We start from the raw sequence: 26,801 nt of genomic DNA, 5'->3' as shown, positions 1-26,801 counted from the left end.
GAATACCTCCCTAGTTAAGAGGGAGGTTGAAGAAAGAGTAACTAGGATCGGTATTCATAATGACATGTAATTATGACTGATGTAAATAATGTAATAAAGATAACAAAAATTTTATTGCAAACTTGCTTCATGGATTTCATGAACAAGTGATTTTAGAATAATAAGATTTGTCATTTAGAGTCTAAAATTAATGTCATGTATGAAGAGCTCTTCCCGAGCCTATGTTTAATGTATACAAGTCTATAGAAATGTCTATAAACCCTCCAAAGCACAATCCCTCTTGAAGAAGTCAGCCTCCAAACAATAACAAAGTCTTGTCGACTCACCTATGGAGACACCCCTGTTCAACATGACATGTTGGCTCAAGTGTAGAGGCAAACCACTATTTATATGCGGCTAGGATCACCACAGAAGGTAGAGAATTCGGGTAAGCATCTCTGTGTTTTTCGGATGGGTACCACAGAAATGATGTCTTAGCCTCCTCACAGTCTCGGCCTACCAACAAAGTGATCACAGAGGCAGCCTCAGATACCACAGAAAAGGGCTCGGACCTGTCTCCTTGCAGTCTCTGCATATTTGTAATGAGTAGGATCTCAACGATCCCACAGTAACACACTCTGTCTCGAAATACATTCTAAATGCAGTCATAATTTGAACATAGATGTAATCATGGTCCCGATATATATACAATCATGGTCTTAGCCTCCTCACAGTCTCGGTGATCACAATCTCGACCTACCAATACAGTTATCACAGAGGCAACCTCAGATACCACAAAAAAGGGCTCGAACCTGTCTCCTTGCAGTGTCGACATATTTGTAACGAAGAGGATCTCAGTGATCCCACAGTAACACACTCTGTCTCGACATACATTCTAAATGCAGTCATAATATCTTGGCATAGATGTAATCATGGTCTCAGTATAGATACGGACATGATCTCGATGGAGACATAGTTACAAGGTCATGATCTCGATGAATCTAGGTGCAGCTCTCATATATATACATACATATCTCAATATAGAAATATCGTTGTTATGGTGAAGATCTCGGTGAAGGTGCAACAATAATGATCTCAATTGTGCAGTAGTGGTGGCCTTGATGTTGTAGCAGTGATGATGATCTCAACAATGACGGAGAAGAGAATTGGTGTCTTGGTCTTGGAGTGGCTAAATAGGTCAAGGGTCATGGTCTTCGTATTCGTAAATTTGATCTCTATAAGAAGAATTTGAGCGGGTTTTCCTCTCAAAGAGTGAGAGGTTTTGGGCATAGGAGAAAGCCAACATCTTGTGTTCTTGTCTCTTTTGTTTTGGTAACTATTTGATGAAGTAAGAAAACGCACTCTAATAATAACAAGAGACTATTGTGTTAATAAGAAAAAAGTAAAAAGTACCTCACAAATAGTTATCATCGAGAGAAAAACCATATTACCCTGATTGCCCTATATTCTTCAACACAACTCCCATATGCTTTATGTACGCTGCAACCCATAGGAAGGTCCTACCTCATCAAGCTCTAACCTGATGTTTATCAATCCACTACTTGAAATGAGACTACCATCTCTTGATGCAAACAAGAAATAATAATGTATTGGTTTACCTGGTCATAAATTCTACAGGTACCATCTTTTCTTTCTGTATCTTCTTCCCTTCAAATCTACTTCACATCAGTTTCATATGTGCCATGTAACTAATGCATAATAGCTCAGTCAACTCTCTCACATTCGCCCATTCTTTAACCTCTTCAATGCTTTCCATAATCACATCTTTGATAAAGATAATTTGTTGGTTGTTTGTATCCCACATAGGAATATGAAGTGAATAGGCTTAACTCTTTACCTTCCACTCATTCATTTCCAAACTCTTCATATCTTGAATATTATAACACAAAAATAAATAATCCGTCCAATATTAATTTCAGCCACATGTACTCATTAAATTCATCAACCTAATGCCAACATCAAATACCAATATTTATCATTAATGCATCACAACAATCTTTGCAACATCTTTAACTTTGCCTTGGAGTCTTGCCCTTGCATCACAACAAATTCTTCAATATAGCAATCTCTGCAACATTATCCAAGCATATCACAACTCCTTTGTGTTGCTCCCTTGCTTGTTGCTCTTGTGTTGTTGGTCCTTTCTTTGTTGATCCTTGTGCTTGTTGCTCCTTTGCTCACTACTTCGCAACTATAACAACATATGTCTTGCTCTCCTTCTTTGCCTTGATAGTAATGCTTGTTGTTGCTCCTTCATTGCTCCTTGCTGCTACTCCTTTGCCTTTATTGCGCCTTTTCCATCAATGACAACAATGCCAACATCTGGGACCTTGAACAAGTGATTTAATGCATGCATTGATATTTGAGGGATTGGGTGAATGTTCCTAGAGGCACCTATTAGGTTGAAAGACCTTGAAACTTCATCTCTTGTGGAAAATTTGAATTATAAATCTCTAATTACCTAGTTGTTGCCCTTCAAGTAGAATATCCATGTCTTCTAGGAGAAGTCATCCACAAAGACTATGTAATATAGATAGCCACCCAGAGATTTTATCGGCATGGGACCACATAGATCAAAATGAATGAGTTGTATAATATCATTGGTCCTACTTTTGCTAGAGGAGAGTAACTAGAAAGAGCAGAAATTAGAATATATTCAAATTGAGTAATAGTTGCATTAATTTCCATACCTTGAATTTCTTGATCTCTTTTGAAGACGATAACCTTCTTCACAATCATTGGGATCATCTCTTCTTTTATCATCTATTTTTTTCTATCATTAAACTTCTTGTTGTTGAAGCCTCAATTGTTGTTGTAGTTGGACCTTAGAGCATCTTTCCTTTCAGAACAATCTCAGGCATAGTAACCATGCTTGTGACAATTGTAGCATTCAATTTTCCTTAATCTTCTCTTGGAGTCCTTTGATTCAAGGACAAGCTTTCATGAACAAGATGGGCTTCCTCTTCCTTTCCTTTTCTTGTCTTGTGCAGCAAATGCAAAGGGCTCTCCTTCTTCATGCTTATGAATTCTCCCTTTAGATATCATCATGGTTGCTTCTCGAGTGCACTTACCAACAAACTCATCAAATGTCAGGAACTTATCATTGTTGCTTATAGTAGTAATGAAAGTTTACCAAATAGGAAGATGGCCTTGAAGAATAACGAGCAACATCTCCCTATCAGATATAGGTTCTATAGCAGTCCGCAATTGATCCCTAAGTTGGGATATCCTCATGACTTATGATTGCATAGTTCCCCACTTGTTCATCTGAATGTCCTTGAGTTGATTCTTCAAGGAAAGAATGTGATTCAAACTATTGACCTCATACATCCCAACCAACGTGTCATAGATATCCTTGGACTTCTTCAACTTAGAAATGTTAGTAAGCAAATGATCTTTCAAAGAATCTATAATAATTTTATTTGCTTTGATCTCACCTTTCTTAAACTCAGCCTTGACAGCAGCAAAAAGCATTCTCTAGAGGCTCGAGTACCTTTCCTTCCACATATTAAAACATCATTTTCACCCAAGGTTACTTCCAAACTGATCTTACAAACGACAAAGTTTGATGAGTCATTCAGGTTCTTTGAATCCTTGAAGTATGAGGTAAACATCTTGACCAAGTCAAATAGGTTCCTTCAACTTCTTTCTAAGATGATTGCATCAAAGGTCACTGTGTTTGTCCCTTCTCTCCTTGGGCTTGCCTTCACCTCACCTTTGATACCATGTTAATTTTCCACTGTTCTATGCTTAGCACAATCATTTAACCCAATTATCTTTCAATTAGCATTCACTTTTCAAATAAATTTAATCTTTCAATGACAATAAACAATTGTAGATAGAGCAGTAAATCCAATGCACAATAGAAGACAACCAAGAGCAATAACAAGACACACAAGATTTGGTCAAAGACCAGGGAAAAAACCCACAACAGGGAAAACCCTTTCAAATTCTTCTTCTATTAGATTGTCATCAAATGTTCAGCAGAGAGATGCAATGTTCCATTCATAAAAAATAAAATAAAAAGTCAAAGTCAACTTTTTGACTATCCAAGAATCCACTAACCAATATCCAAGAGATGAGCCCAAAAGTCAAATCTGGTCAACCTAGAGACTCTAGAAATAGTGTTGATAATTGCACCCTTAATTCCCGTAAAAGGTCCCTCATCCCCTTTAGCCTCCTCATGGGACTCCTCCCCCTCTGAATTGTTAGGCCCATCGCTAGGTGTTGGCATTGTATCCTCTTCGTCATCATTGTCTGGCTACTGGCACCACCTCAAGTTTCTTCCTTCTCAACTCACTCCAAGTTTCATCATCCAACCTATCCTTCCTAGTCCATTCTCTCTAAAATGGCTTCTTATCTCTATTTTTCTAACGAATGAGTGGTTTGGATAGAGATTTAGCTTTAGGTATTGCATCCTGGTGATGGCATCTTATAGAGTGGTGGGTTTGTAGGCCTTGACCCAACCCAAGGTTGCGGGGGAATGTCCCAAGGTAACCAATTCGTGGTGCCACCATTCATGCGCTTGTGCTTCCAAATGCAAGGTGGTGAATTTGATAACCTCTACTACCAACATTGGGTTAAGTTGGGCGTAGGTATCTAACTTTTGTACTGATCACCTTGGGAAACACTTGGATGATCAATCGACAATTTCTAAGCCTTACGTAGTAGGTCATAGTTTTGTTGTGTGCCCCTAGGCCTATTTTGTACTTAACATTACTGAACTCAATAAAGGTCGTTGCTCGAACATCCTCTGCTAGTGATGCATACTCCCTGAAATATTCTTAAAAAGCTTCATTTTGTTTTGCAAGTCCTTGGTTTACTACTCCCTAACCATCTAGAAACTAGGATAGTAGAGGTCTAGGGTTCTTTCTACTGATTGCCACTATGTTAGTTGGTGCAGAGATGTCAAAGGGGGCGGGATTATGGTCGTTGCTTCCTTCTGCAAAACTCTTACTACCTTCATTAGATCTATTAATAGCATTGTTGCCTACATTGTTCAAATTTGCCGAAACATGGGAAAAAAATTGGGCCATCTATATGTCAACAGTTGAGCTATCTGTTGTTGTCATTGTGCCATCTGTCGGGCTATCTATTGTTGCCCTCTTGTTAACTCCCCTAAGATGTCAAAAAGGTTAGTTTCTAGTGGTTTCTCTTCCATGTTTGCCATGACTCAGTTGTGCATACCCTTCTTTTTCCTAACTGTAATGTATTCCTTATCTTCCAGAAGCATCCAGAGTCCATAAGCTCATAAGTTGGCAGGATGCACAACTCCAATACCACTATGGTATCCCTCTCACACAGATTATCATTGGGATGAAATTATGGGTTAGGGTTACAGTGATATAATGCTTCTTCAATCTATAAAATAATGATGATCTTTTATTGATTGCATAAGAAGTATAAACAAGAACTCAAACAACAGTTAATTCCACCAGCAAACACTACAAAGTAGGTCCAATTCATCAACAAATAACAAACTTGCAAATTCCACAGTTTCCCAACAAGAATATCAAGATCAATGTAATGTCTAGTTTTACAAAAATGTAGCTATCCCCCTATTGCCACAAAGTCGCACCAGAAGACCTTGCTTGCTATCCTACGATGTCAATCTACCCTTGCTATCTCAATCGACACCGTAAATTCACCTGTAGATTCTTGTTTTCAGCCAGCCGCAATCTTAGACCCTTAAATTTAGCCTCCTTAGCCATTGGGCGTCTCAGATTTGCCCTATGCCCACTCGTTGTAGGTTAAACCAGACTCAAGCAACCAGCAGATCTTTGCTACTTAACCCGCAACCTTCCTTTCAGCCCTCACGGACTCGAAACATTAGGCTCCACACTTTGTTGGCCTCGGGAAGTTGGTCTTACACTAATCGCTGCATACAAAGAGTTGGCGCCAACTTTGTTGTAGGTTAATGCCCAGCCACAGAAAACCTACTACTTTGCTAACCACAGACAATAACTCGCTATTCATCGTTTTACCATCGCTACCACAGAAACTAGGTCTTATCCCTCACTGCTACAAAATTAAGATATCAGTCCGTACTTGCCTCAGAAAGATAGTTTACTGCCACAAATAGATGATCATCCAGCCAGAATTCAATCTTGTAGCAAGATGACATAGAGGGATTGGCTAAGGTGGAATCTTTCACCACCGAAACCAAAAGAAAAAAGGGGTCTTAAACCCTCCATGAACCTCAGCTAAAAATCAGAAAGGTTACAAAACCATGATGATCACAATGAATATCCTCTCTCCTTTTCATATATCCCTTTGTGGTTTTTCCCTCCTAATTTTGATTTTGAGTGGCTAACAAGTTTCCCTACATTTGCCCCAAATTAACTATCATTATCCAATGTTACCCAAGTAACATCAAATAATAGTCCCCCTTTACGAATGACTATAGCCTACGGGGTTAAATAGGCTATTGTGTCCTCCCTTCGGCAATTAATTTGAAGAGGACAATACAAATTCCGTACACATGGCAATACCAATTGAGCATGTGTGTGTGTGTGTGTTTGAAATGGCCTATCCAAACCACAGAAGAAGCTGACATTTACAAATTTTCTATTTTATGAGATAATGCTTTACTGTGCAACTTTGCTGTACCTCCTTGTTGGCTTACCATCCTGGTCTGTGCATGCATGTTTTGTCCTTGGTTTTCTGATCTCCATTATGTTAAAGCTCTGGAAGTGTATGAAATTGACATACATCCATTTGTATGTAATAAATCTGCTCTTACAACTCAGAAGACAACGGGTACGGTTTTGCTCCTGCAACTCAGAAAATTATGGGTATGGTTCTGCTCTCGCAACTCAGATGATGATGGGCATGGTTCTGCTCTTGTGTAGATCCCTTGACAAAGCAACTGTGTTAACTGGATTTGGAGTAGCCTGTCAAAAAACAGGTGAGAATTATTTGTCATGAGCTTATGGAGTTTTGAAAATGGTGATTCATATGCATTGCCATTGAAAATATCTGGAATATGCATGCACTTTGCAAGTGTAGTATTTAATTTTGTCAGGTCTAGTGATGGGGGAATCAATGGTGGCTTAGTAGAAGGGTTTCTCTAGCTAACATTAGCTCCTCCTCTTCATATTTTGCACAGACTCTTGAAGAACTACAAGGCGTAAATGAACAGAATTATCCAACCAGGAAACCATCTCACCAATATTGAAATGATGTTCGCATCTTGCTGCATGGATTGTTAGATTCAATGGTCTTACCTTAGCTCTACCCCAGTAAAACAAGAACACGAAAACACATTAGATTATCAATTCAACCTAATTTTCTTTTGTACAAAGTACCAATCGCAAGGTATTGTATTCTGGCCAAAATATATAAAAAAGCAGGATCAATTGCAAGGTATTGTATGCTTGCCAAAATATATAAAACCAGGATCAATTGCAAGGTACCACATACATGTCAAAATATATACAAAGACAGACTCTGCTTACAATACGAAACAATCCTAAAAGCTGCTGGTAAGAAATGCAATGATAATAGGTGCACTTCAAGGTGACTAACCTAGATATTTCCAACATACTGTATAAAAAGATCATTTCATTTGGTAAACTGAAGCAATTTGGAAACAGCCTGTTCAGATGATTATTGTCAAGTGACATGACAATCCACACAATAAGAGATGACTGCCACTTCAGTATCATATTCAAAACTAAAGTCTCTATCTATTTTACATAACCCTAGGCAGAAGACTTATGAGTCCACTAAAAATACTTTAAACACGCTATGACAATGCTCACCAATATTTCAACCATAAAATATGACTAATTTCACAACACAAAATATGGAGACATTCTATATTCACCATGCATGTTTGCTATACCTTTTCAGAGGGTTATATGAAGGAATATACAGAACTGTACTGTGCTTACACATTGACTAATCATTCAACTGTTCAATGTGCTCAAGTGTTGATCCTCTTAACATTCATCCCTCACAAACTTTTCACAACAAAAGGATTATCATAAGCTCTTAAGAGTTGGCCATTATGTGAAATCTTGAGAGCTTAGAAATATCCTATTGTTGCCAGAAATTGTCAGAATAAATATTACAGGGTCAGTACCTGAGAGCATTGGACAACTGAATGAATCAGTTAACATGTTTGTAGAATTTTACTTTTGAATCTGGAAACATATCTCAATTCTCAACCCATCTCATCTGATTCCCATACAGAACTGAACTCTGCTTACATGTTAACTATCATTCAACTGTTCAATATACTAAATGGCAATCCTGTAACATTCACTCCTCACACATTTCTGACAACAAAAGGCTTATCATAAGCTCTTAGTACTAGCTCTTACAACATCTTAAGAGATTACGATAACACTCTTGTTACCAGAAATTGTCAGAAGAAATCTTACAAGACCGTTACCTAAGAACATTGGACAGTTGAATGCATTTGCTAACATGTTTGGAGAATTCTTACTTCAAATCTGGATCCATCTCATATGATTCCCGTATGTTGTCAAAATTGTCTTGAAGGTACCTACATCATTCAACACACAAAGCTATTCAGCACAATCGTTAACACAAAACATCACAACTGCACAATATAAATGGTGCATCCAAATTGGCATATCTGGTGTGGGTGTAAAAGGTTTCCATTAAATTTCATAAGCCTTTTTAACTATTATAAATAAACCACTAAAGTAAAACAAACGAATCAGTTATAAGAACTGAAATGAAAGCTTGAAAAAAGATTTAACATTTTCTAAAAAGGCAAACACTAGAACACACTTCAAAATACTTTTCCCTAAATAATTCTTCCACCTGGGATCAAATTTGAAGGGCATGGGCGTATTTCAATATGAAGTGATAATATATTTTCAACCCTTCTATGTTGGCAAGTTAAAATTAATGTTCCACCAACACTCCGGGATAGGGAAACACATGTTTGGGGAGATGCACAGGGGAGACGTGTGAGAGTACCCTCAAATTTTAGGGAAAAATAGGGGGGACAGCTTGATATATAAGAGAGTCCAAACCCTTAACACAAAACTATTCAGCACAATCGTTAACACAAAACATCACAACTGCACAATATAAATGGTGCATCCAAATTGGCATATCTGGTGTGAGTGTAAAAGGTTTCCATTAAATCTCATAAGCCTTTTTAACTATTATAAATAAACCACTAAAGTAAAACAAACGAATCAGTTATAAGAACTGAAATGAAATCTTGAAAAAAGATTAACATTTTCTAAAAAGGCAAACACTAGAACACACTTCAAAATACTTTTCCCTAAATAATTCTTCCACCTGGGATCAAATTTGAAGGGCATGGGCGTATTTCAATATGAAGTGATAATATATTTTCAACCCTTCTATGTTGGCAAGTTAAAATTAATGTTCCACCAACACTCCGGGATAGGGAAACACATGTTTGGGGAGATGCACAGGGGGGACGTGTGAGAGTACCCTCAAATTTTAGGGAAAAATAGGGGGGACAGCTTGATATATAAGAGAGTCCAAACCCTTTAACACAAAGCTATTCAGCACAATCGTTAACACAAAACATCACAACTGCACAATATAAATGGTGCATCCAAATTGGCATATCTGGTGTGGGTGTAAAAGGTTTCCATTAAATCTCATAAGCCTTTTTAACTATTATAAATAAACCACTAAAGTAAAACAAACGAATCAGTTATAAGAACTGAAATGAAAGCTTGAAAAAAGATTAACATTTTCTAAAAAGGCAAACACTAGAACACACTTCAAAATACTTTTCCCTAAATAATTCTTCCACCTGGGATCAAATTTGAAGGGCATGGGCGTATTTCAATATGAAGTGATAATATATTTTCAACCCTTCTATGTTGGCAAGTTAAAATTAATGTTCCACCAACACTCCGGGATAGGGAAACACATGTTTGGGGAGATGCACAGGGGGGACGTGTGAGAGTACCCTCAAATTTTAGGGAAAAATAGGGGGGACAGCTTGATATATAAGAGAGTCCAAACCCTTATATATAAGAGAATCCAATGGAAACATCGCAATCCCCTCATTCCTGAAATCCTGTAAATTGTTAAGTCGGATAGATTTTGAGTGGAATCTAAAATTTTACTTTCTCCATATGGAATAAAATGAGGTCATAACCACTCTCAAACATCCTGAATCAATTAATGGTAATGTTAAAAATTTAAGTAAAAAGATGGAAAAGAAAGATAAAGGAAGACATTCTCCTCCATATTAAGCTTCCCCACTCATAAATTATTGTTTCAAGCAAAATTAAGTGGGGACGCCTAGCCCTTTTTGGGGGGGGCTGCCCGCAAGCACCCCTTTCAGGGAAACACATCCCGACACCCGTGTCTCCCTAAAAGGGGACGTGGGAAACGTTTCCCTTGGCATCCTCCCATCCTAGGTGCATGGGAAGCGTGGGTATCAATGTTAGGCTATTTTGTATTTTATGTTAAGCACAATGGCAAGTCGCGTGGTAGTACTAAAATAGGATAGATAAACAGCAGTGTTTTTTATAATCACTACAGAGTCGAATTCCTATCGATCTTATGCGGAAATGATCTAGCTTAAAGTATCTAAATACAGTACTAAAATAGGATAGATAAACAGCAATGTTTTTTATAATCACTACAGAGTCGAATTCCTATCAATCTTATGCAGAAATGATCTAGCTTAAAGTATCTAAATACAGTACCAAAGTAAAATTGATACCAATAACCAAACAAGGCAGTGACTGCACAAACAATGTTTGTTGTAGCATCAAACTACAGAACTATATTATCTAAATTTTTGCCTGGTAGCACTCTCATTTCCGTAAAATGCTTTTAATTCCAATGAACAAAGACTTGCCTGACTCGATAAAGAAATTCTGTTCCTTTGACATCAAGGACTTAGAAAAGAATTTAAAAAGAACCAATCATAGTAGAAGGATCATTACAGGATCTAAATACTAAAAAATAAGCACCATAAAAGAACACAAAACATTAAAACTAAGGATTGGAGGATGGTGGAACCTAATTATTGACAAAAACTAGATATTAAACGAAGGATTGTGGGATCTATGACCCAGTGCCAATAGGAATACAAAATTAAGTTCTGCATTCCCCTCATGACCCATCTGGATAATGACTTAAGGAGACCAGAACCAATCTTAATAGATTAATTACAAGATGTAACTGCCCAAGCCTAGTACTCTATACCCCATCTGCTTATACCAGATATAAATAACACGTTTGTAGAAAGTTAAAAAAATACAATCAGGTTGAACTCAATACCAAAGTTCAAACACTTGCTGATACTTATTTTTGTCATTTTACTGAAATATAAGCCGGAAAAAAAGTCATAAGAAGCATTGAAACTAAAATTGATCAAGCAGATTTCAAAGAGAATACTGGGTCAGATTTAACTCAACACCAACTTGTTACAAGAACCCTATATTGAGGCATAGAAAACACGGTAGACACCTACAGAACACACTAATTACATTTTTTCCAGCTTTGTGTGCCAAGTTAAGCCCTTTTAAAATTGAATGAGAAGGTACAGTATTCAAAGTTGGAAATCTCCAGTCATGCCACCTCGCCACAGCATCTGTAAAAGAGAAAGTGCCCAAATAAGGACCATATTGCAAGTACACGTGACACAGCCCAATCTGTCAATATGTATTGAAAGGCAGAGCATTGGATGAAGAGAGATGAAAACTCATACAGATTCAATTGGACCTACAACCCATTCCAGCCACAGAGCTGGAAAGAGCACAATAAAAATAAAAGCCCACATTCAATCTTATCACTGTTGTGGATTTTGTCCTTAGAATGACATGAGACCTTCCAAATATAATGCCCAATCTGATATGTTGGCTCTTCTAGCATGGATGCAAAGAGAAAGCAATTACAGTACGTGATCTGTTTTCTATAATATAAGACTATTTTTTGCTCAGAAAACATTAAAATAAAGGTAGACCAAAAAGTCCACATGCATTACACATAGAATATCATTCCTTCGGGAAAGCCCTAAAAGCCAAGTGTGTGTGGAGACTAATATCCAAAGAGGACCTCTGGAATCAGATTCACATTCAAAGATATATTGAGCCCAATTCAGCAGAAGACAGGATTGGAAACCCAAACAAGTCAATCAGCAATGCATCCATATTATTGAAAGTACTGACAATAGCATTCCTTTTAATAGAAAATTAGCTGGCATGGAAGGTTCGCAATGAGGCTAAGGCGAAGATCAGTATAGACCCATGGATAAGCAGTGGAGCTGAGTACAAGCTGCCAGAAGCAGTGATAAACGCTCTTCAATCTGACCCAGCCAGCTGGACCAGGAAACTCCTCCATTGGGCAGCAGGATTGGAAGAGCGCTGAACAGAGAGGACTCAAAGGCCAAGACAATATTCAATCGAAAGGATTTATAAACAAATCAAAAGTGTGCCATGTCTATATAAAAGACTCTGATGATGAACATGTCTGGTCTAAAATCCAGCCTTGGGGACTTACATTCCAAAGTTAGGATAAGAATCATATACCCTGGACAGACCAGAATGCACACTCTCATGGTGGAAGCACATCTGGATCAAAACCTTTCAAAAGTTCATTATTTACATGCAGTTGGCAATCTTAAATAGAGCACCCACATAGGAAGTTCTTTAGAGAAGGAATGGATCAAGTCCAAGCAAATGTATAATGTGTAAAGGAGGTGAAAAGAACATAGGCCACTTACTGATATTCTGTGCTTACTAAAGGGAAGTCTGGACTGAAATGGATAGATTGAGAAGGATAAAGAACTGTGGACAAGGAGGATATGCTGAAGAGTGCTTTAAAAAGTGGTAGCAAAACTCAGATCTCAAAGACCTCAAAGGCCTTCCTCTAATTGTTTCATGGGGAATCTGGAAAGATAGAAATGTTGAAATCTTTGAAGACAGGTATATAACTCTTTTTCAATATGCCTTCCAAGGTCAGTCAATCTTCTCAAACTTCAAAGCTTTTTCATCAACTCCTACACAGAAAAAGTTGATTCGTGCTCCTATGGACAAATCTGGTACATGGGGATTACTTTGATGGAGCTAGTCAAGGTACCCCCCAAAAAAGGGAAGCCAGAGGTGTGCTCTATCTCAATAACTCTCACTGTATCAGATTTAAAATAGATTTAGGTGAAGATCAAATAACTAAACCGAGCTTATTGCCCTAACAATACTCTTAAAACTAGCAGCCCACAGTGGCATTTAAAAATACAAGTGTTTGGTGACTCATTGTTGTTAGATAGTGTACCACAGATCATCTTCTACTAGGTTGGAGCACGCATGGCAGATCTGAGCACCTTCTATGCAGCAGCATTACACAAATCCATGCAGCACTAAATTCCAAACAGCATAATGATCTGTTGGTGAGAATGCAGCAATAAATAGACAGTAAGGGCACATCACAAATTTTAGTATTCCAATAAAGGCACATGCACGCATGTATGCACCAGCCATAAATAGAATAGGATAAGTTTATCATTAGACTTCAGGTCAAAGATAAAGTGCTAAAGTTAGATGAGGCAGTTCTGTTTTACTTTTCGCAGTTCTTCTGAATTCATTTTTTATCAGTTAGATAGGGCACAGATCCAGAGATCTAACCAATATATCTATTTTTATAAACCCTAGGTGTCACTTATAAGAGAGAGTGAGAGTATGGATTTGATAGGGTTAGTTTCAGTTCTTACACAAAATCCTTTCTAGCAAATTTTGTAGCAGATTTTTATTCAGCAGTACTGAAATAGCAGTAACATGGGCTTTTGACATTGATCTATGTGTTCCAATGTATTCCAACTGTGTTTCAAGATTATAGTGAGATTCGGATTGCAGTTTTGATTAGCCTTTAGATTTAGACTGTTAGTTTCCATTAGAAGAAGAATCTGTTTACAAGTAGTTAGACAAATTCATAATGGTATCAGAGAGGTTTGTTGAAACATTCTAAAAATCCTTGAATTGATAGTAGGACTGCTACCTATGAAAGGTAGCAGTCACAAGGCTCCAAAGGCCAGATGCTGTGATCCATGCTTGAGGAAAGCACAGTGAAGTTTCAGGTTGTCAGGTTCTTTGTTAGGCCGCTGATCTGTTTTAACTTTTGTTTAGGCGATATTCCAATGCAGCAGTATGGCTACAGTCAATCTCAAATACAAAGACAGATTGGATGGTCCCTCTTAACTTCATCACAGGGAAGTCTCAGGTAACCAGCCTAGATCCATCTTAACTCCAGATCTACCAAGAACTTGGAGGGATCAAATCTCTTTTCACTCTAAAAGAGGTTTTCACCACAAGAGATTTAATCCCTCTCGACACTCGATAGATCTGGAGTTGAGATGGATCTAGCCTGGTAGAAATTATTCTTACATAAGAATACCATTGGCAAAACCATGGGTTGTCAAAACCTGGAGCCCAAAAACCACCAATGATAAATTGACTATTTTACCTCAATTTTATTTTAATTATTAATTTGTATTTTTTATTTTATTTTATTTTTTATTTTATTTCATTTATATTTTATGCAATTTGACCAAGTCAAAATGTTTACATAACAGGACACGACATTACAACATCTCTTCCATACCTAGCAGGAGAGCGCCTCTAGGCACAAAGATATTGTTGGAGTAGGTTTTGTCTAACTTCTTTGAGAAACTAGTTGTAGAGCCTCCCAAGCAGCCAAACCTGTGTAATTGGTAAATCATAAAAAGAAGATGGCCAAGGTCAAGTGAGTCATGCTTGAACCTATGAAGGATCATTAGATCCCTCACATCACCAAAAAGACCACAATAAAGTACATGTTTGATGCTCTAGTCACTCTATCATAGTGAGAACATCAAACAGAAGACATTGCTAAGAAATAAGTTTAATCCCTGCAAATGAGCAAAAGGATATTGTAGTTGCCTACTTAATGAAGATTATTGATCTCCATGATCAGCTTGCAGCAATTGAGAGGAGGTGAAGGGTGAAGAGCTAGTACCCATTGCATTAAATAGGTCCTGTTCTTTTTGGAAACTTTTTGGCTATGACATTTGAGCCAAAAATTTAAAAAACTTCCCATTTTTAGGAGGCTATGGAATGACTTCAACTAGAAGGAGACTATTGTAGGCATTGAGGAGGAGCAGAATGTTGTCCTCATTAGTAAGAGGAAGAAGGGAAACAAGAATGGTTAAAAAGGGAAGCCAGAGGAGCTAGGTTCTTGTAACCAGGGAAAGAAGGACTTGAGCCACATCAAGTGCTTCAAGTGTCAAAAGTTTGGGCACTGTGCTTCCAATGTCGTCAAAAGAAGGGGAAGGGCAAGCAACAGTGCCAGAAGCAACTTGCAAGGAGTACAAAAGTATCAGCTCAAGTGGATGAGCTTTCATCCAATCCCTAGATACACTTCTCGATGGTCTCATGCCCATCATCTGACATCATGTCTAAGGTCGACTAGTATGTGGACAATGGAGCCTGCAAACATACAACCTCTAACAAGAGTACCTTTAGTAGAACCTGGTGATGATGCCATGTATCAAGTTGCAAGAGTGGGATCCATCAAGTGATATCCTTAAGCTTACTAAGTCATTGATGTTTTGTATGTACCTAGCTTAACTAAAAATCGCTTTCCAATTTCAGTGATGATATATCCTACATATATGGCTAACTTTGAAGATCAACAAGTCCTCATCCTAAATTGCAAGGGAATCCTATAATAACTTTAGGGTATGATAGTGACAACTTTTGTGAGCTTTGACAAAAGAGACTAGGTCACTTGCACTAGTGAATGTTTCCAGTCTTGAAAAACATGGTGTAGGGATTGCCAATCTTCAAGGCTGAGAAGAAAGGAGTGTGCAAGTGTTGTGCGCTTGGCAAGCATGTGAAGGATGTTTAGTGAACATAGGTCAAGAGGGGTTTCTGACCTAATCAACTCAAATGTATGTGGGCCCATCTCTTCAACTTCCTTATCAAGTAACATTTACTATGAATATTTCATTGATGATTCTTCTAGGAAGTCCTAGACTTACTTCACAAAAACCAAGGATGAGGGCTTTGAGAAGCTTCGAGAGTTTAAGGGTCTTATAGAAAATCAAATAGGTGTAAAGATTAAGGTGTTAAGGTCTGACTACCGAGAGGAGTATACCCCAAAGGAGTTTGATACCTTTTGCATGAAAGCAAGAATCAAGAAAACATTGATAGTTGCCTACAAACCTCAATAGATTGGGGTTGCAAAGAGGAGGAACAGATCTATCATAAAACAGATAAATCCATGATTCATGATCTAGTTCTGCTCATGTGTCTCTGTGTATAAACGTCTTATCATTGTCTATATTTTGAATAGGTATCCTCACAGAATTTTGAAGGATAAGACATCAATAGAGGAGGCATTCAGAAGCCTCAAGTAACACATCTTTGAGTTTTTCAGTTGTGCTATCTACATTCATATTCCAGATGAGAAAAGGACCAAGTTGGAACCTTCTAGTTTGAAGGGCAACTTTGTAGGTTAACAAAGTACAAACTTATGCAACACTTAGTTCAACAGAAGCAGAATATATGGCTGCCAGTTATTCTAGTTCTGAAACTGTTAAAATTGGCAACCAGGGCCAAACTCCACATGAGTCATCTTATTTATGACAGCTGATATTTTTCTTGGATTCCTCTCACCGAGAGGTGTAGGATTGATCTAAAGATCATCCGATTCTGACATGTACCAATGAAGATATGAATTTATTTATATTATGGACAAATTGTCAAGGCCGGCCAGCAAACTCATGTAGGCTCAGAAGCCCAACAGTCACATCTATTCATCCTCAACGTTAACCTATAAATACATGATGCCTCATCTTCATTTGATTTTGGACACACTTCATCTTCACACCTCTCTCTCCTCACATGATTGGGTACGGATTTCTGGGCTTCTCTCTCTCCACATGTGCAAATGAAAGGTTGTTTTCTTGTTGTCCCTGCGTTGACCATCTTTGACTGTGGTTTTGTGTGAAAAAATTCTGTTTGGGCAGGCCGCAGTTTTGGGCACGAAATCCGAGGTTGTTTGACTAGCATTGACTGTGATTCAAGCTTATCGCAGGTTGACTGTTTGACCAGACTGACTAGGCTGAATTTGACTGTTTTGAGGGTTGTTTCATGTTGCTATTTGGAGGCCGAAGTTAACTGAAGTTGACCAAATCTTTGAGGGACAAATCTGCCCTATTGACCAGCGTTGACTTTTCTAGTTAGGTCTCTTTTGTTGTTGTTCTAAATTATCAGAATTTGTAAATTGTACTATCTCTCTCTGCTGAACTATTGAAGACTAAAAGAAGAATTGATCAAGGGTTTCCCCACATTGGGGTTTGTCCCTGGCTGGTGCCACATCTTGCGTCCTCTTGTCTTGGCTTGTCTTCTACTGTTTATGTTTTATCTGCATTCTACTATCATGTTGTTGTGATTACTAAACTGGATATTGATATTGGGCTAATAAAGAAATTGAAGTAAAATTACTCTCAATCATAGAACATACCATGGTATCAAAGCTGAGGTGAAGACAAAGCCCAAGCAAGAGTGAAAGAGCAATCACCAAAGACAACTGGACAAGGGCAAAAGACTCAATGGGTTCCTCATCCTACTTCCTGACTGAAGACAAGCTCCATGATAAATCTAACTATTATGGATGGAAGATGTCTCTTGATTTGACCTTGGAAGAGAAGAAAGTGATGGATTATGTGCAGGGTAAAATCCCTAAGCCTCCTTCAAATGCACTAGCCGCTGCGAAGACCAAGTACAGTAAGGCTGACGTCAAAGCGAAAAATATTACCAAGGATTCCATTGGCAAGAATCTAATGGCCTATATCTCCAAATTGAAGACCTCCAAGGAGATATACAACAAGTTGGTCGACATGTTCAAGGCTAGCAATGCTAATCAAATTCTATTTCTCAACAATAAGTTGAAGGATATTAAGAAGGGCAAGGATGAGGACATTCAATCCTATTTCTTGAGGATTACTAAGATCAAGAATGATCTACTCTCGATTGGAGAAGTCATTCCTAACAAGGAACTTACTCTCACCACCCTTGGAGGACTCCCACCTAAGTGGTATGTATTTGGAACCGCTATACTCAACAAGTATCGAATTCCAGGGTTTGAAGAATTGATGTCAAGATTCATTCAAGAAGAAACAAGAATGGTGGAGCAAGAAATGCCTTCTAATAGAAGCAAACTCATTGTATTCTCTGCTCATGCCAAGAGGAAGAACAATGCAGGCTCAAAAAAGCAAAGTCAAGGAAGATTGGGATTCAAAAATGGAAGGAAGGGAAGATGCTTTGTTTGCAAAAAGTTTGGCCACTATGCAAGGGAGTATCCTAATAGAAGGGATACACCTCAAGATGATGACTATCATAACAACTCTAGGGGCAACTTCAACAACAATGATCAAAGGAATGGCAAGTCAAATGGCAAAGGAAAAAGGAATGCAGGACATCAAGGAAATGGTCGACCCTCCAAGAAATCAAGGAACTCCAGGTATGGAGAATCCAATGTTGTTAACAATAAGCAAAAAGAGTACTATCTTATATTAGAACTCTCCATTGCCTCTCCTGCGGACACTTTCGGAAATTGACTGATTGATAGTGGTGACTCAAGGCACTTCACCAGATACAAAGAAGCCCTCTCTAATATGATAGAAAAAGAGACAAACTTGGAGATCATCCTTGGAGACGATGCCACCTATCCCGTGAAGGGAGTAGGGAATGTTACCCTTCAATTGAATCAAGGTAACACTATTCATTTCCAAGAAGTATGATATGTACCTGATCTCAAGAAGAACCCTGTGTCCATTTCAATAATGGAAGATAAAGGATTCAAAGTGGCTTTTATCGATGGAAAGGTACGTGTTTGGAAAAGAAATTTTAAAGATGCTTTTACTCTTGGGTTCAGGGTTGACGCTTTGTATCAAGTTGGAGGAAGTCCTTTGGGAGCCATGTCTTGCAACACATCTCTACAATCTGAACTATGGCATCGGAGGTTCGCCCATCTTCATTATAAGGCCCTATCCGATGTAAGACAAATGGCGACAGGTATGCCGGAGTTCAAAGTAGAGCATGAAGGTAGAAAAGGAGACGAACTTGGAGATCATCCTTGGAGACAATGCCACCTATCCCGTGAAGGGAGTAGGGAATGTTACCCTTCAATTGAATCAAGGCAACACTATTCATTTGCAAGAAGTACTATATGTACCCGATCTCAAAAAGAACCTAGTGTCCATTTCAACAATGGAAGATAAAGAATTCAAGGTGGATTTTATCGATGGAAAGGTACGTGTTTGGAAAATAAATTTTAAAGATGCATTTACTCTTAGGTTCAGGGTTAACACTTTGTATCAAGTTGGAGGAAGTCCATTGGGAGCCATGTCATGCGACACATCTCTACAATTTGAACTACGACACTAGAGGTTCGCCCATCTTCATTATAAGGCCCTACCCAATGTAAGACAGATGGTGATAGGTATGCCCGAGTTCAAAGTAGAGCATGATTGTGTATGTCCGGGATGTGCCGAAGGAAAACTTACAAGGGGACCATTCCCCTCAAGTAACAACGAGACCACAGACATATTGCAATTGATCCACTTCGACATATCTAGTATGATGCCCGTAAACTCCTTGGGAGGATACTTGTATTATCTCACCTTTGTGGATGATTATTCTCGCAAGACCTAGATCTACTTCTTGAAGAAGAAGGATGAAGTGTTCACCTGATTCCGACATTTCAATGCCTTGACCAAAAACCAATTCGAGAAGAAAATCAAGACACTGAGGATTGATAATGGGGCCGAGTACGAATCTAATGAATTCCAAGATTATTGCAAAGGAGCTGGCATTAAGAGGAAGACTAAAACGCCATACACTCTCGAGCAGAATGGTGTGGCGTAAAAGGAAGAATCGCTCTATTGTAGAAGTTGTCCATGCAATGGTTCATGATCAAGCCCTTCTGAAGTTTCTATGGGCTGAAGCCGCAAATATTGCCATGTATGTTCAAAACTGATGCTCTCATCAAGCATTGGACTCCAAGACTCCCGAAGAAATGTTCACTGATAAGAAACACAATGTCTCTCATTTTAGAATTTTTGGAAGCCCCGTATTTTTTCATGTACCGAAAGAGAAAAAAAAGCAAATTGGGTGCATCTGGGAAGAAAGGAATCGTTGTTGACTATAGTGAAAATTCTAAGGGATATAGGATTTATGTGGCTAGTCAAAAGGAAGTTGAGATAAGTCATGGTGTCACCTTCGACGAAGATATGGCCCTCAGGAAGATCAACAGCCTTCCCAAAGGAAGGACAAAGAAGTTGACACAAGAAATCAGTGTGAAAAAAATGACGAAACGATGCCTGATGTTGATGAACCTATGAATCCTATTGATCCACTCCCTCATGAGCCTTCCTCCTCCAAGAGGAAACCCTCATGGCTTAGGGAGACTCTCGAAGACACTGGGAGGCACATTGCACCAAGAGCGACTTTTTGTGAAAGCAAGAAGCCAAACAAGTACCAAGGATATTTGACCGCCATGAGCACTATCATTCAAAATGAGTCTTCATCATCCGAAGACGTCGTTAGGCAACAAGTATGGAAGGATGCTATGAATAAAGAATACGAGTCAATTATGAAAAATGATCTCTAAGATGTGGTCCCTAGACCCTAGGACAAATCGGTTGTCACTTCTAAGTGGCTTTACAAAATCAAGCATGGCGCTGATGGAAGTGCAGAAAAATTCAAAGCTCGCTTTGTTGCTCAAGGCTTCTCTCCAAAGGAAGGTGTAGATTATGATGAGATATTTGCACCTATTGTCCGATACTCCACCATTCGCTTGATCATAGCCCTTGCTGCCTCGCAAGGATGGAACCTACATCCGATGGATGTCAAGACCGCCTTCTTGCATGGTTCAATCAAAGAGTAAGTCTATATGGAACAACCCGAGGGGTTTGAAATACAAGATAGGGAATCTCATGTATGCAGGTTGAAGAAAGCTCTCTATGGATTGAAGCAAGCATAACAGGCTTGGTATGACAGGATCGATAGCTATCTTATGAAGCTGGGATTCACTAGAAGTGAAGTCGATCTGAACCTTTACTTTAAGGTTGAAGATGATAATCCTCTCATTCTGGTGCTTTATGTGGACGACTTCTTTCTGACAAGTGCAAACCCTCTCATTCACAAATGTAAGAGGGAGTTCACTTCTAAATTTGAGATGAAGGACCTAGGACCGATGCACTATTTCCTAGCATTGGAGGTAGTGCTGCTGGACCTGAATTGGGAAATGCTTCTGAGTATTGTCAACTCATAGGAGCATTGATGTTCTCATCCGAACATACATTTTGCAGTTAACACATTGAGCCAATACATGGTTGAAACTCATTATATACATTGGATTGTTGCGAAGAATCTTCTGAGATATCTTCGAGGCACAATCACTCATGGATTGAGATACATTGCCAGAAATGTGAGGCTGCATGGTTATTCTGATGTTATTGGGCTGGCAGTGTGGTGGATCACAAAAGAACTTTTGGATGTTTTTCTTTGGGTTCTACTTCGATATCCTAGATGATCAGGGAGCAAAAATCGGTTGCCTTGAGCACCGCCGAGGCCAAATACATATTTGATAGTATAGCCTCCTGTGAAGTTATCTGGTTGAGGAAGCTCTTTAGTGAATTGGTTGGACATGTGTTGGATACCACCGTAATCTTGTGCGACAACTAGAGTGGGATCCGATTATCAAAGAATCATGTGTTTCATAATCGCTCCAAGCATATAATATCAGGTACCACTTTATTCAAAATATGGTACAACGAGAAGCAATAAGGCTCCATCACATTGGGACTGATGAGCAGGTCGTCGATATTCTGACAAAGCCCCTGGGAAAGGTCAAATTGTAGGCCTTCCGAGAACGACTTGGTGTCGTGGAGAGACCCTCTTATGAGGGCCCTGTATGAGATGGACATTGATCTCTAGGAGCTCCAAGGGCCTTGGGGAACTTCTTGGAGCAGTGAGCAATCATGGGGTGAGTGGTTCAGCCTTCCCCTAGTAGTTTGTTGTGTACAGGGTGAGTGGTTCATCCTTCCCCTATGATACTTGTTAGAATTAGCAACTAGGGCCAAACTCCACATGGGTCATCTTATTTATGACAGCTGATATTTTTCTTGGATTCCTCTCTCCGAGAGGTGTAGGAGTGATCTAAAGATCATCCGATTCCGACATGTACAAATGAAGATATGAATTTATTTATATTATGGACAAATTGTCAAGGTCGGCCAGCAAGCAAAACAGGCATTCAAACCAACAACTCATCCTCAACGTTGCATATAAAAGGAGGAGACCTCAAGTCATTTTATCATCATTTCATCTTCACATATCTCTCCCTCCTCATCTGATTGGGTATGCATATTTGGGCAACTGTCTCTCACATGTGCGAAGGAAGAAGGATGGATTTTGTTAACTGTGTTGACCAGAATTGACCGGGCTGCAGGATTGTTGTTTGAATGCATTGACCTCTAGTGTTGACCTGTTTTGACTGCAATTTGGGTGAGGTATCTCTGTCCTAGTAGGCCGCAGATCTGGGCACTGAAATCGAGGCAATCTAACCTCTCATTGGCAGCAGATCTGGGCACTGAAATCAAGGCAATCTAACCTCTCATTAGCAATCTAACCTCTCGTTGACCAATTTTTTACTGGACTTTTTCGGACTGTTTTGGGCTGATTGGGCTTGATGTTTGAGACCGAAGCTGACTAGGTTTGACCAAGCTGATTAGAGGAAGAATTCTGCCATGTTTAACCAGCGTCGAATTTTCTGGTTAGGGCTTTTTGCTGCTGTCATAAATTATCAGATTTGTAAATTGTACTATCTCTCTCTCTGTTGAATTATTGATGAATATAAGAAGAATTGATCAAGGGGTTCCCCAGATTGGGGTTTGTCCCTGGCTGGTGCCACATCTTGTGTCCTCTTGTCTTGGCTTGTCTTCAACTGTTTATGTTGATGTTCTATCTGCATTTTACTATCATGTTGATGTGATTGCTAAATTGGATATTGATATTGGGCTAATAAAGAAATTGAAATAAAATTGCTCTTAAGCATAGAACATACCATTGTTACCTCAAATTAGGAATACCCCTTGGCGACATATGAGCAGAGTGATAGGTTCATCCTTCTCCTGCCGAGACATCCTACCCATGCAGTCTAGGACTCATGGGAAGTACCTCTCATCTGGCCAATGAGTAGGGAAATAAGGATAGGGACCATAGTACTACCGATGGACACATCGTGTACTACTGTACTCCTTAGGATAGGATGTCTGATATTGATCCGGGATCAATTGGAACTGACTTCGGGTTAGTAAGAGTGGTATGAAAAACTCTCTTTTGATTGGGACTGACTTCGGGTCAGTAGAGAATGGTATGATACATTCTCGGTCACTTCTTTTTCTTCATAGTTCAGCAGAGCAGTGCATTGATGGAAGAGATAGTACAGATTGGCAGATGGATTAGCAGGTGGAGTTCTCCCTAGTTGGGAGGGAGTGTTAAAATTGGCAACTAGGGCCAAACTCCACATGGGTCATCTTATTTATGACAACTGATATTTTTCTTGGATTCCTCTCTCCGAGAGGTGTAGGATTGATTTAAAGATCATCGAATTCTAACATGTACAAATGAAGATATGAATTTATTTATATTATGGACAAATTGTCAAGGTCAGCCAGCAAACACATCTAGGCTCAGAGGCCCAACAGTCACGTCTATTCATCCTCAACGTTAGCCTATAAATACATGATGTCTCATCTTCATTTGGACACAATTCATCTTCACACATCTCTCTCCTCACATGATTGGGTACGAATTTTTGGGCTTCTCTCTCTCTCCACACGTGCGAAGGAAAGGTTGTTTTCTTGTTGTCCGTGCGTTGAACAAATTTGACCAAAAACTTCAGGAGGTTGTTTTGACTGCGTTGACCATCTTTGACTGCGGTTTTGTGTGAGGAATTTCTATTTGGGCAAGCCATAGCTTTGGGCACGAAATCCAAGGTTGTTTGACCAGCATTGACTATGGTTAGGGCTGACCGCAGGTTGACTGTTTGACCAAACTTTGACTAGGCTGAATTTGACTGTTTTGAGGGTTGTTTCATCTTGCTGTTTGGAGGCCAAAGTTGACTGAAGTTGGACGACTCTTTGGGGGTCAAATCTGCCTCGTTGATCGGCATTAACTTTTATGTTTAGGGCTCTTTTGTTGTTGTTCTAAATTATCAGAATTTGTAAATTGTACTATCTCTGTCTGCTGAACTATTGAAAACTAAAAGAAGAATTGATCAAGGGTTTCCCCACATTGAGATTTGTCCCTGGCTGGTGTCACATCTTGTGTCCTCTTGTCTTGGCTTGTCTTCTACTGTTTATGTTTATGTTCGATCTGCATTTTACTATCATGTTGATGTGATTGCTAAACTGGATATTGATATTGGGCTAATAAAGAAATTGAAGTAAAATTGCTCTAAAGCATAGAACATACCATTGTTGCTTGAAATTAACAGAAACCAATCAGTTTTGGAAAGTTAATAACATAGCTGACAAATCAAACTTTGGATACTTCTGTAACAATCAAAGTTGTATCAAACTCTCTAAAAATTCAGTTTTTCATGATGATGGTATTTTATCAGAGAAAAGTGTTCAGAAGGGAGCTGTGGTTCTGCAGCACATTCCAATAGATCAGCAGGTGCCTGGTATTTTGACTAAACCTTTGACCAAAGGGAAGTTAAAGATGACTTGGATCGGTGGAGAACACTTTCCTTGATAGGAGGAACTGTTAAATAGTCTTCCTCTGATCATCTTCTACTGGGTTGAAGCACAAATGGCACCTTCTGCTACAACAGCATTACACAAAGCCATACAGCAGTAAATGTCATACAGCATAATGATCAATATATGAGGATGCAGCATAAAAAGGCATTGTGGGCACATTAATAATTTTAGTATTCCAGCAGTGAGTGTGCATGCATGAATCAGCTATAGATAGAATAGCATGAGTTTATCCTTACTCTTCACTTTAGAGATAAGGCACTAAAGTTATATGAGGCAGTTCTGTTATATTTTTAACAGTCTTTGTAAATTCGTTTTTGTATCCAGTAAATAGAGTGCAGATCCTGCTTGCAGCACAATCTCTTGCATGGAGATCCCAAGATCTAAGCAATAGATCTATTTTTGTAAACCTAGACACCCAATGAGATCTATAAGAGAAAAGGTTAGGGTACAGATCTGTATCGATATTAGAGAGTTTTAGTTTTATTTATGCTACAGAAAATACAGAAAATTCTGCATATCAATTTTTCTAGCAACTTTTTAGTCAATGATAATGGAATAGCATTAAGAGGGGTTCTCAACAGTGATCTACATTTTCTCTGTATGTTTTCTAACTGTTTCCGTTTATAGGCTCAAACGAGATTCAGATAACAGTTTCGATTAGCTTTTAAATTCAGTTTGTGCTAGTTTCCTGTAGGAAAAAAATATGTTTACCAAGTGTTACTGAAATTCATCAGTTGTTAGTAATTAATTGGATGAATGGCAGTAGCAGAAGATGAAATCAAACGTTCTGTCCATTTTTATTTCAGAGTGCTTTGAACATGTCTACAAATAATTAAATGGTGAAGCAAACACCTTGAGGAAGGAAGGACTACAGCTGGCTGAGGGTTCAAGGTTATGGAGGGAAATCAAGGATTATCATGTCTTACAGGAACATATTTCTCCATCCTCGAATGGGGACTCTTATGACGGTCAGTTTTCTGAAGATGATCCAAGGGCCTCAAAAGAAGATTTCTGAATTTGAGAGAAGATACAGGACCCTTCAATCCATATCAATGCTTTCTTCAGGCTTAGCAAAGAATGTATATTTTCGTTCTGATATGTATCTCTTTATAGTCAGATGAAATAAAAAATTAGAAAATTTGAGGGAAAATATATCAATATCAATCGACATGTAAGCCAATAAATGCACCAAAGAAACACAAATTGAAAAAAATATGCCTGCTGTGAGTCTGTGAAAGCAAATATAAGCAGCACCTCTTCTGGAAAATGTGAAGCAGAAATACAAAACAAAAAAGACATCCTGATAAGAGAATATGGGTTGAGAGAGACAAAATAAATCAAGGCTTAGACTCACCTCTATCCGATTGCATATGAGGATCTGAACCAGCCGCCTCGGATTGTCCACAAATGCAACTTTGTCCGTATATATTATAGAATCTGGGAATTCAATTTAGAGCACATTGTTAATCTTCTTCAAGTGAATCCAGATGCATCTTAGCACCAGCACCGATCAAGTCAATCCGCCGCCTGGAAAGAAAAATCGCACAATGCAAATATTTGCAAATGCGCCTACCTGAAAAGGGGGCGCGGTGTAAGAGGCCCTCCTGAAAACCCTCGTAGAAGGACATATATCTGCGGATCTTGAAACCCTACATCAGATATAACAACCCATTTTATGATATAATATTTTAAAAAGATTAAAAGCATCGTCGCCGACCCTGAAACCGTACATAGTATATAAAACTAGCATTGCACCTAGAGATTCAAAGCAATGTCGATAGGACGATTGGCATATGGAATCGAGTAAAAGTAATATTTTATATATGTGTTGTATGATTCAACAATTTTATTACAGTTAATAAAAGAATTAATAAATAATGTGGCTGTTTTAAAATTTAGGATATAATTTAAAAAAAAAAAATTAATAAGGGGAAATATTAGTTTTAAGATTTTAGGTTTAATTTGAAAGTCTCGATGTAAAGCTATTATATCGGAACATCTTAAAAAGTTT

The 26,801-nt window shown here is 38.6% G+C and overlaps 1 protein-coding gene across 4 annotated transcripts; it reads right to left on the bottom strand.

Moving 5' to 3' along the window:
• Positions 1 to 7,808: 7,808 nt before the first annotated feature.
• LOC149217032 (uncharacterized) lies at positions 7,809 to 26,565 on the bottom strand. Of its 4 annotated transcripts, none has more exons than XM_089392926.1 (4): positions 26,364 to 26,565; positions 26,145 to 26,227; positions 11,456 to 11,575; positions 7,809 to 8,512 (listed from the first exon to the last, which is right to left on the bottom strand). In XM_089392926.1, the coding sequence occupies exons 1-4, from the start codon at positions 26,495 to 26,497 to the stop codon at positions 8,454 to 8,456; spliced, it is 396 nt and encodes a 131-aa protein (XP_089249052.1). In that variant the 5' UTR covers positions 26,498 to 26,565; the 3' UTR covers positions 7,809 to 8,453. The 4 variants fall into 4 exon arrangements, with proteins under 4 accessions (XP_089249052.1, XP_089249053.1, XP_089249054.1 ...); XM_089392927.1 differs by having other exon boundaries at positions 11,472 to 11,575; XM_089392928.1 differs by having other exon boundaries at positions 11,529 to 11,575.
• Between the last annotated feature and the right edge of the window lie 236 nt (positions 26,566 to 26,801).

Source organism: Pinus tabuliformis, chromosome 1_1 (genome assembly GCF_031772625.1).
Source record: "Pinus tabuliformis cultivar Carrire ecotype Pingquan chromosome 1_1, CPIR1, whole genome shotgun sequence".
Classification (NCBI taxonomy): Eukaryota; Viridiplantae; Streptophyta; class Pinopsida; order Pinales; family Pinaceae; genus Pinus; species Pinus tabuliformis.
Note: the sequence above shows the minus strand (reverse complement) of the source record. Positions and strands in the feature narration are given on the sequence as shown.